This window comes from Chiloscyllium plagiosum, chromosome 17 (genome assembly GCF_004010195.1).
Source record: "Chiloscyllium plagiosum isolate BGI_BamShark_2017 chromosome 17, ASM401019v2, whole genome shotgun sequence".
In the NCBI taxonomy this organism is placed as follows: Eukaryota; Metazoa; Chordata; class Chondrichthyes; order Orectolobiformes; family Hemiscylliidae; genus Chiloscyllium; species Chiloscyllium plagiosum.
The window spans coordinates 48,740,579-48,753,833 of NC_057726.1; the positions used below are offsets into that span (position 1 = coordinate 48,740,579).

Sequence of the window (13,255 nt, forward strand, 5' to 3'; positions counted from 1 at the left end):
TAAATCTTTTGCACTCTCGTCTTAAACCTCTGCCCTCTGGCTTTGGACTCCCCCCACATTTTGATTGTTCACCCTATCTACGCCTGTCATGATTTTATAAACTTCTATAAGATCACCCCTCAGTCTCCTTTCGTGATGAAGGGCTTTTGCCCAAAATATCAATTTTCCTGCTCCTCGGATGCTGCCTGACCTGCTGTGCTTTTCCAGCACCACTCTAATCTTGACTCTAATCTCCAGCATCTGCAGTACCCACTTCTGCCTAGAAAAATGTCCCAGCCTATCCAAGCTTTTCTTATACTTCAAACTCAAAGACAGTGGCTCAGTGAGTAGTACTACTGCCTGTCAGTGCCAGGTCCCTGGTTTGAATCCAGTCTTGGGTGACTGTGTAAGCTCCATATGGACATTCTCCCAGTGTCTGTGCGGGTTTTCTCCGGGTGCTCCAGTTTCCTCCCACAGTCCAACGATGCACAGGTTAGGTGGATTGGCCATGCTAAATTTGTCCTTGTTGAATCCAGGGAACTGCAGGCTAGGTGGATCAGCCATGGGCAATGCAGCATGATAGGGTAGGGGGCAGTAGGTCTTGATGGGGCGCTCAGGAGGGGAGGGGTTAGTGTGAACTTGATGGGCTCAATGGCTGTAAAGATTCTGTGGTGATACACTTTTTTTTACTGACCTGCTGATCTGATTCTAGATTACATAAATAAGTTCTGCTTTTAAAATAATCTTTGAATTGAATGTTGAATCTGTTTAGAGACTATCACCACCTGCTGGGGGTGGCATGATGGCTCAGTGGTTAGCACTGCTGCCTCACAGCACCAGGGACCCAGGTTCAATTCCAGCCTTGGGCAACTGTGTGGAGTTTGCACATTCTCCCCGTGTCTGTGTGGGTTTCCTCTGAGTGCTCTGCTTTCCTCCCACAGTCCAAAGATGTGCAGGTCAAGTGAATTGGCCATGCTAAATTGCCCACAGTGTAAGGAAAATGGGTCTGAATGGGTTACTCTTCAGTTGGGTGAAAGGGCCTATTTCCACACTGTAGGTAATCGAATCTAAATCACCATCTTTTTATATAATTCACATAGTGAAAGCAGGTCTGTGTCATGACACTGATTAAATTTTAGTGTCAAATTTGTGATAATCCACTATTAACAATTAAAAGAAAGACTTTAATCCCAAATAGCCCTTCATCATAGCCAAAGACACGTGCAATAGATTTTCAACATTGAACTATGTCGTGTTGCGGTACAGTGGTAGTGTCCCTACCCTGAGGGACTTAGGTTCAAGTCCCACCTGCTCCAGAGGTGAGTATTGACACCTCTGACCAGGTTGATTAGAAAAATAGCTTTAAAAAAAAAACTCGTGCCTTTTCCAGGTTCATATCTTATCAGAAAGCTGAAAAGCAATGTCTAAAGTCCAACAAGAGAAGCGAAGCTTTTGCTTGCATGCAGACTGCGGGCACACTCGGACATACAGGATTACCGTACCTTGTAATGAACAAAAACACCTCGACATCAATGGTTAAAGGGATGGTCGGGAACACGGCTATGAGATGGGGCAGACTCTGGAGGCTCATTGGTCTACTCCAGTCCCGGTGTTCCTTTTTAATGTTTGCATTTATTCCGAGATAGAAACGGTATTGAATGCATTTCAGCAAAATACAAAATGGGGCAATATATTTGTGGAGTCGGAAAAATTGAGGGCGTTCGGAACCGTTTAACCTTACTTTCAAGGTACACGGCGCAGGAAACATTCCAGATGACAATCTTGGTGCTTAGTCGCAGCGTGTTAGCTGTTAGTCTGATTTTTCAGAAATATATCAGATGAATTGTGTTAGGGGAGCTGAATGATTTGAATCAACATCTGTTCTCTGACACGGCGAATTGCTGAGCTTTGATCTGTTTAGAGGCTCGAAGTTCCTGGGAGAGAATTGATCTGTTTCTGACACCATCTCTCTCTCTCTCAAAGACTGGCGTGAACCTGCTCCGTGTGTCACTCTCTGTAATGTTGAAAGCAGAGCCAGTGAAGGCAGGTTTAACGCCGGCTGTGGGGCACGAAGGGACTCTTGTTAAAACTTCACTGGAGCGGACCCAGGTCAGAGAGAAGATTCTCGCTCGCTGTCATTTCAAATGGGGCTAGATTTGGGTCGAAATAGACTGCAGGTGAACTAAACGTTTCCGCAGAAAAGTGAAACACTTCGAGCAGCCAGAGACCAAAAGATTGTTATGAGGTTTCTGGAAAATTAAGCCATAAATGATTTCCGACAGACAAAGATGACTCCAACTGGAGGTTGTACAAACAGGTATCAGAGATGGCTACGCGTGGCTGTAGGTTTTTTTTTAGAAACGTGAATTAGATTATTCCTGGCAAAGACAAGCAGGTTAAATCATGAGTGAACAGGGGGTTTTAGTTTGAACAGGGGGTGTTTATGGGTGGAGGGGAACACAGAACATGCAGTCTGCAGGGACTGGACTCGCATTGAGGTGGGTTCAGGACATGCAGAAGTCAAGTGGTGGCACTGTTTGGCAAAAAAGACAGACTTCGGACCACGTGAAGCGAGTGGAGGCTGATTTAAAAGCTGACATTGAACATCGGCCGCCTCTCAGTATCTCTCAAACTTCGACCGCAAGCAAGAGACTTTCTTTGCTCCCGGGTCCCTGGATGGGAACTGCTTAGTCCGGCCCGTTGTTATTGTAAAGGAGCCACGGCCATAGATTAGCACGATGCCTCTATTAAGTAATAAAGCAACTGTTTTCACGTTGTTTTCTGCCTGTACGGCCGGCTGCCACTAAGGAACTTGGAGCGTGGCTCCATCAGCGAGGAGCTGCCGGCGGGACTGTCATTGCCGTGGAGGGGGCTTTCATTCTGAGGGGAGGGGGCGGACTGGGTTGTGTTGCATGTGCGTGTTTTTATTTTGGTTTCCCCCCCTCTCAGAGCATCCCCACGTTTTCTCCCGCGAGGAATGATGAATAAGCAAATCCTGCCTGATCGCAAGCTGGCATCTGTTGCTCCCATGAAGGAGTACAACAGCGTGGAGGCGAAGGACACGGAGTTGGTGTTGGTGAAGGAGCACAATGGGCTGCAGTACACCAACACTACCATCATCAGCACCGCGCCCCCCTTCACCGCCGCTGAGCCTGACAGGGAGACCTGGGGCAAGAAGATCGACTTCCTACTCTCTGTCATCGGCTTTGCCGTGGACCTGGCCAACGTGTGGAGGTTCCCTTTTCTCTGTTACAAGAACGGAGGTGGTAAGTGAGACTTTCCAAGACCCCCTCCACCCCTCACCCAAACACACACACACCGCCCGCTTTCACTTTGAGATTAAAGGTTCGCACCGCCGCTCCCCTTTTTTGTTTTTTTTTGTGTGTGTGGGGGGGGGGGGGGGGTGGCGGAATTGTCTTTTTAAAATGGAAATTCTTGTCACCTTCAAGTCAGCACGGGAATGCAGTAAATTGGAATAAAAAGGGCCATTATATTTAAAAAATAAGTGAATCTTAATGCAGCCCACTGTGGGCTGCACTCGCACTTGAGGGAGTTCCTGACCCACAGGCTGTGGAGACCGCGGCGGGTTGAGGCGCAGTGGTAATGTCACTCCCTCTGGGTTAGAAGATCGAGACCCCAGCCCTACCTGGCCGAGAGGCGTGGATCAACCTTCCGAGCAAGTTGATAGACATACCTAGGAGGCGTGTGCCCACCTCAATACCCGGTTGATCGGCGTCTCCGCCGTTTCTTTCTGAACCTACGCATTCTCCTGAGTTATCTGTTCGCTGGGAAGGAGCGAGCTAATGGAATGTGGTCCTTTGGGATTGCATGGAGAAACTGAATAGGTCCTGGCAGAGAGAAGGAACCTCTCTCTATTTTCCCAGATCCTGTCAGACTTGTGTTTTTGTGTGTGTTTCAGGGCTCTAGCACCCGCTGTTCTTTGTTTTAGATTACTTTGGAAAGGATTACTCCTTTTGTTTTGACCTTACTGATAAATGCCTCCTTGCAAATGCTGTGTTTTCCTCCGGTACTGGGAATAGATGTCCGAATTTAACAGAAGCAGTTCTCTGGTGTACAGAGCAATCTGAGCAGGACAGGGAGGGCAAGGCGAACAAGGGGAATCTCAGTCCATCTGATGTTTCACTGAAATGATGGGTTTAACTTTACTGAGCTCCTTTACAGCAGGTTTGACCCGGGCTAAACGGAGGTTAGTGCGTTTAGCAACCCCTGCTTTTAGTAACGCGCTCTTTCTCCTTACTCGGCACAGAAACTGTTTGTTCTTCCTGTTTTGTAGGTGCGTTTCTTATCCCCTACTTGTTTTTCCTGCTGATCGCCGGGATGCCTTTATTTTACATGGAGCTAGCATTGGGCCAGTACAACCGAGAGGGTGCAGCTACTGTCTGGAAAATCTGCCCCATCTTCAAAGGTGAGCACTTTATTTGTGCGGCCTGACTGCTGTCGAAGTTAGTAAGATCATTGGCTGTGGGCGGGGGGCGGAACGATGCTCTTGGCGACACTAGGATGGTCTGTCACACACAAAATGACACTCCGAGCTGCACATCCGTAGGCGAGGATAAAGGCAGGTGTTAATATCGGTCTGTGGCTGGCCACTAACTTTCTGATAATACCGGGCCGTGCGTTCTTATATCTTTCTTCAGAATAATGGCAGAGTGAAATGTTTCGCCAGACTGACGACAAGTTGTCTCCATGCTATGGAATCTTTCAGTGGGTTCCTGTACTGGGAACAGGAACACTCACACACACACACACACACATACACGCAGAATAGTATGGTCTAGACTAGGCCGGCCACACCTCGAACTAATATTACTTCTCTACTTCTTCACTCTGAGTTTACATTTTTGTTTTCAATTGAATTCACAACTTAAAAGTGTCAGAAATTAAAGACAATTAATGGCCACCCATTTGAAACTGAAGAAAGCACTGGCTATAGTGCAGCCCCCCTTTGCTATCAAACCCCTCATAATGTTGACCTCATTGATAAACAGGTCTGGAACTCATTGATCAGAAAAATAAAAACTGCAGGCAGGTATTCAATGATAGGCTTGAGCAAAATTCCTACAGCTGAAAATTTGGCTCAGCCCAGTTTACACGGCCTCCCTTCATGGAGCTAAGGTGATTACTTTTTAAACCTAAAATTCCACAATATACAGTCATTGTGGCTAGCCAGCAATTTGTTATCCATCTCTAATTGTCATAGACACTGCTATTGAGACACCTTCTTGAACCACTGTAGTCCATCTGTGCAGGCACACCAATAGAGATGTTAGGGCTTTGGATTTTTATTCAGTGAAAGATCACGTAGTATTGAGTCAGAGGGGAATGTGCAGATGGCAGTTGTTCCTATGCACCTATTGCCCTTGTCCTTCTGTGTGGTAGAGGTCTAGAGTTTGGAAGGTGTTGTTGAAGGACCCTTGGGAGTTGCTGCAGTACATCTTCAGGATAGTACCTCCAGCTGCTGCCATGTGTTGGTGGTGAAGGGAGTGAAATTTGAAGGTTGTGGATGGGATGCCAATCAAGCAAGCTGCTCTGTCACGTTTTTGAGGGATGTTGGAGCTGCGCTCATCCAGGCAAGTGAGGAGTATTCAAACACACCGCTGATTTGTACATCGTAGATGGCTTTGAGGAGTTGAGAATTGTTACTCGTTACAGAATTCCTATTTCTTGCAGCTGCCTTTATATTGAATGGCAGAGCAGGCTGGAGGGGTTGAATTGCCTACTCCTGCTCCAATTTCTTATACTTATTTTCATAGAATCTCTACAGTGTAGAAAAAGGCCCAACAGGTCCACTCAGTCCCACCCCTCCACCCTATCCCTGTAACCCTGCATTTCTCATGGCTAACCCACCTAAGCAATGCATCCCTGAACACTATGGGCAATTTAACATGGCTAATCCACCTAATCTGCACATCTTTGGACTGTGGGAGAAAACCAAAGCACCCAGCAGAAACCCATGCTGACACAGGGAGAACATGTAAACTCCACACACAGCCACCCAGTGGTGGAATCGAACTTGGGTCCTTGGCACTGTGAGGCAGCAGTGCTAACTACTGAGCCACTGTGCTGGTCTATATAGACATTTTTTTTTAATATGGCAAGACAAGTGCAGTTTCTGTTTAATGTAAATCACTAGGATATTGACAGTGGAAGACCCAGTAATAGTTATGTCATTGCATGTGAAGAGGAGGTAGCACACTCTCATGTCGGAAATGGCATGACCTGATGCTTGTGTGGAATGAATGTTAATTGCTGCCATCAGCCCAGGCCTAAATGTCGTCCAGGGTTTTCCATGTATTGGCAAGGTCTGGGCTGTTTTCTTTGGAGCAGAGAAGGTAGAAAGGGGATCTGACTGATATATGCGATTATGAAGGGCATGGACAGGGTGAACAAAAAGCAGCCAAAATAAAAGGTTTAGAGGGAAGTTGAGGAAAAACCTTTCCTTCCAGAAGGTAATGGGCGTAAGGAATGCACTGCCTGTGAGATTAGTTGAGCAGGGAGCCCTCACAACCCTTTAAAAAAAATAGAATGAACACTTGAAGTGTCATAACACTCAAGCCTGTGGTCTCAGTATGCAATAGGCAGTAGTATATTTTTTGGTGGTACAGACTTGATCAACTGAAGGGTCCGTTCTGTACTGTATGATTCTGTGATTGCTTCAGTACCTAGGTAGCTGTGATCGGTGCTGTGTATTGTGTGATCATCAGTGAACATGTCCACTTTTTACCAGCTATGGGAAGGAAAATAATCGAGGAAGCAGCTGAAGATGTTTGAACCTAGGACACTGCCATGAGAATATCCCACAACAATGTCCAAGGACTAAACTGTCCAACCACATCCTTTATATTAAGTATGGCTCTAACCAGGGAAGAGTCCTCTTCCTTACACCCACTGACTTTAATTTTGCTAAGGCTCCTTGGTGCCTTATGCAGTCATTGCTGCTTAGATGCCAAGGACAAAGACTCTCGCTTTCTCTCTAGAATTCATGTCTTAACCATTGTCGGGCCAGGACTGTAATGAAATCCTGCACTTCTGGTGTGGTCTTTGAAAAACCGTGAACCTGGTTTCAGCGAACAGGTTATTGTGGACTAAATGCCACTTGACAGCACAATTGACATCATTGAAACATAGAATCCCTACAGCGCAAAAAGGACCATTCAGCTCATTGATTCTGTACTGACCCTCTGAAGAGCATCTCCCCCAAACACAACCCTCCACTCCATTCCTGTAACTCTGTATGGGTGTTTTGCCATGGCTGACCCACCTAACCTGCATACCCCTGGACATCATGGAGCAATTTTTAAGCATGACTATTCCACCGAACCCGCACATCTTTGGACTTTGGGAGGAATCTGGAGTACCCGGAGGAAACCTACACAGACATAGGGACAACATACAAACTCCACATAGATGGGTTAGAATCGAATCTCTGCGAGGCAGCAAATGTTAACCACTTTGCTACCCATCCTCCATCCCTTTGTTGGTGATTGAGATACAGTTGATGGGATGGTAATTAACTGGAATGGCATACATTTTGTGGACAGAATGTACCTCAGCAATTTTCCACATTTCTGTGTGAGAGCATCTTGGCTAGGGATTCCGCTCATCTGCTTCCACCCCCCACAACCCCCACCGTGTGTGTCACTTCCTTTGGTGACATCACCCATGACCATGAACACACACTCCAGAGACAGTCTCCACCCCCACTCCCAAATCCAGCCCTCCACCAGCTCCAAGCCACCAGCCCTGCTGTGTTTTTTCCATCCCCCCAGACCTCCCCTCCACTGAGGATGAATGATCAGTCCTCAGTAAAGGCCTTACCTTCATGCCATTATGCTCCCAGATCAACAAATTCAACATGCGTAGTGACATCAAAAGTTTCTTCTGCTGCCTCCAGCTCCATGCCTACTTTTTCCATCAGGACTTTCACCTACCTTCTGAGGATGCCTTCGCCCGCCTCCAATATACCCCATCCATTTGGACACCCTGTGCTGGCTGTTACCCTCCCTCGATCTCTTCATTTTCAACTGCTGCTGAGACATTGACCACCTCAAACTGTCCACTCCTCTCACCCATTCCAACCTCTCACCTTGCAACACACAGACCTCCACTCCCTCCACTCCAACCCCAACCTCACCATCAAACCAGCGGACATGGTTGGGGGGGGGGGGGGGGGGTGGAGTTGCTGTGGTAGTATGGTGCACTGATCTCTATACCACTGAAGCCAGGCGCTAACTCACAGACACCTCCTCCTACAGCCCCCTCAATCACAACCTCATCTCCCATTATCAAACCATCATCTTCCCGACCATCCACAACCTCATCACCTCAGGGGATCTCCCATCCACAACCTCCAACCTTATAGCTCGGGAACTCTACACCACCTGGTTCTACCTCCGACCTAAAATTCCTAAACCAGACTGCCCTGGTTGACTCATCATCTCCACCTGTTCCTGCCCAACCAAACATACCTCTGCATACCTTGATACCATCCTGTCCCCCTTGGTCCAGGATATCCTCACTTACATTTGGGACATAACCCACGCCCTCCGCCTCCTCCAAGACATTTGATTCTCCAGCCCCCAATACCTCATCTTCACCATTGACATCCAGTCCCTGTACACATCCATCTGCCATGATGAAGGCCTCCAAACCCTGCATTTCTTCTCCTCCTGCCGAACCAACCAATACCTTTCCACAGACACACTCATTCAATTGGCTGAACTGATCCTCACCTTCAACAATTTCTCCTTCGAATCTTCCCACTTCCTTCAGACCATGTGCACCCACATGGCCCCCAACTATGCCTGTCTCTTCGTCGGGTACTTGGAACAGTCCGTCTTCCACAGTTACACTGGCACCATTCCCCAACTTTCCCTCCGCAACATCGATGACTGTATTGGCACCACCTTGTACTCCCACAGGACAGTTGAACAGTTCATCAACTTCACGAACACCTTTCACCCTGTCCTCAAGTTCAACTGGACTATCTCGGACACCTCCTTCCCCTTTCTGGACCTCTCTATCTCCATTTCAAGCAACCGACTCAACACTGACATCGAGTTCAAATCCACTGACTCCCACAGCTACCTGGACTACATCTCCTCCCACCTCCCCTCCTGTAAAAAGGCTATCCTTTACTCCAAATTCCTCAGCCTCTGCCACATCTGCTCCCAGGAGGACCAATTCCATTCCAGAACATCGCAGATGGCCTGCTATTTCAAGGACTTCAATTTCCCCTCCCATGTGGTCAACAATGCCCTCCACTTCCCACACCTCCGCCCTTGAACCCCACTCCTCCAACTCCCCTGGTCCTCATTTCTACCCCAACAATCTTGGGATACAACATGTCATCCTCCACAATTTCCGTCACCTACAATCAGACCCCACCACCAGAGATATATTTCCCTCTCCACCCCTTTCAGCATTCTGCAGAGACCATTCCCTCTGTGACTCCCTCGTTAGGTCCATGCCCACCAGCAACCCACCCTCCACTCCTGGCACCTTCCCTTGCCACCGCAAGAGGTGTAAAACCTGTGTCCACACCTAATCCCTTACCTTCATCCAAGGCCCCAAAGCATCCTTCCACATCCAGCAGAGATTTCCCTGCACATCCAAAGACCTCATCTATTGTGTTCATTGCTCTCGATGTAATCTCCTCTACATTGGGGACACAGGACGTCAACTTTTGGAATGTTTCAGAGAACATTTCTGGGACACATGCACTAAGCAATCCCACTGCCCTGTGGCCGGTCACTTCAACTCCCCCTCCCACTCTGCCAAGGACAGGCAAGTCCTGGGCCGCCTCCACTGCCAATTCCGAGCCACCTGATGACTGGATGAAGAGCACCTTATCTTCCTTCTGGGGACCCTCCAGCCACACAGAATCAATGTCAATTTCACCAATTTCCTCATCTCCCCTCCCTCCCAAGCTATGCCATAATTCATCCCCTCACCCCTCCCCCCAATATTCCTGATGAAAGCTTATGCTCGAAATGTTGACTCTCCTGCTCCTCAGATGCTGTTTGACTGGCTGTGCTTTTCCAGCGCCACACTTTTTGATTCAGCTAGTCCTGGAGCACAAGTCTTCAATATATTGTCAGAATGTTGTCAGGACCCATAGCCTTTGCATCATTCAGCCATTTCTTGATATCATGTAGAGTGAATCAAATTAGTTAAAGACTGACAGCTGAGTTGCTGAGGACCTCAGGAAGTGATTGATATTCATCATGGGCAGCACGGTGGCTCTGTGGTTAGCACTGCTGCCTCATGGCACCAGGGTCCCAGGTTCGATTCTAACCTTGGGTGACTGTGCAAACTCCACACAGACATTCTCCCCGTGTCTGTGTGGGTTTTCTCCCGGTGTTCCGGTTTCCTCCCACAGTCCAAAGATGTGCAGGTCCGGTGAATTGGCCATGCTAACTTGCCCATAGTGCTAGGTGCATTATTCAGAGGGAAATGGGTCTGGATGGGTTACTCTTTGGAGGGTCAGTGTGGACTGGTTGGGCCAAAGGGCCTGTTTCCACAATGTAGGGAATCTAATCTAAAAAAAATCCTATCGACTTGACTGAATATGGTTGCTAATGTTTCAGCCTTGTCTTTCACACTGAAACATTGGGGTTCCCCATCATTGAGAATGTTGGTTAGCTGTCCTCCTCCAATGAGTTGTTTTATTGTTCACCACTATTCAGGACTGCAGATCATTAATCAGGTCTGCTGGTTGTAGATTCATTTAGCACTGCCTATTGCACATTGATTCTGCTGTTTCGCATGCAAGAAGTCCTGTGATGTAACCTCATCAGATTGACACTTCATATGTGCCATCCTAGTGCTGCTCCTGACATGCCCTCCTGTGCTCTTCATTGAATCAGGTTTGATAATTTGGCTTGAAAGTAATAGTAGAGTGAGGGCCATGATGTTGTAAATTAGAGCTCTGTTCTACTGCTGTTGTTAGTCCACAGTGCCTCATTGGTACCCAATCTTAACTTGTAGATCTGTGCAAAATCTATCCTATTTAGCACCATAGTAGAGACACACAAAATAATCAAGGGTATGCTCTGTGTGAAAATGGGACATTGTTTTCCCAAGACTGTGCAGTGGCCTCTCCTACCAATACTGCCACGGAGAGGTACATTTTACAGACAGATTGATGAGGACTAGTCTTTTTATCGTTCTCTCACCACGTTCTGCAGGCCTAGTCTAGAAAATTTGTCCTTCAGGAAATGACTATAGTTAATGCCACAATTGTTCCTCTCTCTACAGATGTTGCCAGACCAGCCGGGTTTCTCCAGCACTCTGTTTTATTTCACAACATTAACCTGTTGTCTCACTCTTTGAAATCTGTGATTACAAAGCAGAGTTCTGTTAATCGATTTTATGCTGTCTTGACTGCTAATGGGGATTAAATTGTTTTAAATATAACACCAAATGAAATGTAGATTTGGAAGTTAATAAAAATACTAAAGCCATATAAAGTTAATTGCACTTTGATAATAGATTTGAGAGATTTAGTTGGTTTCGACAATAGTTACTCTAAAACAATAATCATAATTTGAATTAAATCTCTTGGGGTAATGCACACTCTTGCCTTTTGACTATTAGTGAAACAATTTCTTAGGAATATGATATACAGTAGATAAATTTTAAACAGCTATTCAAAAACAACAGATAAAGCAGGTGTCTAATCCTTTCGCACAATCCCTTGCCTATTTCACAAATAACCAAAACACAAATTACCTCTGCAGATTTATGAGTTAGAATATAGAGTTATGGGTTATCAGGTTCATTTTTATCATGAAGAAAATTGTTGGCATCAGTTGTAAGCTCCCAACTCAGATGTACATTCAAAGCGATACCTTTTATCTGAAGTTAGGATGAGCAATCAGACTTCTTGTTCTTGAGGTCATTTCCTTAAAGCTCCCTGGCAAATTACCAGACATGAAGGGGTTAAATATTGTACAGAGGAGAGACCAGTTGAAACCCAGACCATATAAAACTGGATAAATGTTCATCTTAACACCCGCAGTCCAGTATTCTGAATCCAGAATTTGGAACTGATCTCTCCTCAGCATTCGGCTGGAATATCACTCAGCATCTTGTGGCATACAGTTCAAACGCTATCACTCAGCCAAGAGCTTGATTCACAGTTCTTGTTTGAAGTGTTTAACTTTACATCTAAAAATTCAAGTACACTTCTAGTGTGATTAGATGTGCTTCAAGCAGATAATGAAATTTGAAAGATTGTTAATTTGTAGAGATGTTCCTTCTGTTAGTAAGAAATGTACCCATTTATTTATCAACATGCATGTCCATCAGAGCAATGAAACCATGGATACTTGGTTTGTGCAATGTTTTGAAATATTCAGGACTGCTACTTTTTTTTATTAGGAATGTAAGTTACAAACCTAAATTTTAAGTACCATGTCTTAAATATACTATAGCTGGTTATCAAAGTGAATCCTTCATTAAATGTTTGAACAGATTTTTCTAATCTCTAGAAACACTTTAGCTCATTGCTGAATATTGTACTCATAGTAAAATTTTCCGTTCCAGTATCTCCTGATACTTTGGAGGATAAATGTAGGTTGCAGCACTGAGTAACAGCCTTGGGATTTCAAAATCCGCAAGATTCCTTTCAGATTGATAACTTACAGGGCAGAGTTTGCAGCCCTCGCCTTCCCCCATCAACATTTTGGCGTTAGACTCATTTTAATTTTGTGAAGAATTATTTTTTTCCCTGTTCCTCCTTTGGAGAGAATCCACTTGAATACATGAGGGCTGGAAACAGGAATAGGCCATCCAGCCCTTCAGTCTGTTCTGTCATTCAATAGAATCATGCCTAATCTGCTTTTAATTCGATCTACCCCGGTGGCTCCATGTCTCTTAATGCCATTTTCTAACAAAGATTTACTGACCTCAAAATTAAAATTATTAATTAAAATAGAATTTATTGCATTTTGCACAACAAAGATCCACATCTCTATGACGCTGTGTGAAAATGTGTTTCTTAATTCTTCTTTTTAGCCTGGCTCTGATTTTGAAATAATGCCCCTTTATCCTAGATGCCACAATATTTGAAAATATTGTCTGGCCAGTCTTTCAAATTCAAAACTCATCAGTAAAATCATTTTAACATCATTTATGTCCCAGAGAACATTAGTCTAGTTTATATGATCTTTCCTCTGGTGCTAACTCTGGGATACCTGAATTTTCATTGCATGCCTTCCAAAGACCATGCATCCCTTCTTGAATGTGAGGC

General features: G+C 45.6%; 1 protein-coding gene across 3 annotated transcripts in view; it reads left to right on the top strand.

The window, feature by feature from the left end:
* The first annotated feature begins 1,512 nt into the window (after positions 1–1,512).
* slc6a2 (solute carrier family 6 member 2) overlaps positions 1,513–13,255 on the top strand; it is a 175,916-nt gene continuing 164,173 nt past the window's right edge. Inside the window, exons 1-3 of one of the 3 annotated variants that reach the window (XM_043707014.1) lie at positions 1,513–1,727; positions 2,929–3,245; positions 4,274–4,405. In XM_043707014.1, the coding sequence (XP_043562949.1) occupies positions 1,660–1,727; positions 2,929–3,245; positions 4,274–4,405 (517 nt within the window). In that variant the 5' untranslated portion in view covers positions 1,513–1,659. Of the gene's footprint in view, positions 1,728–1,825; positions 2,297–2,928; positions 3,246–4,062; positions 4,187–4,273; positions 4,406–13,255 lie in introns of those variants that run through there. The other 2 variants (XM_043707015.1, XM_043707016.1) reach the window with 2 other exon arrangements.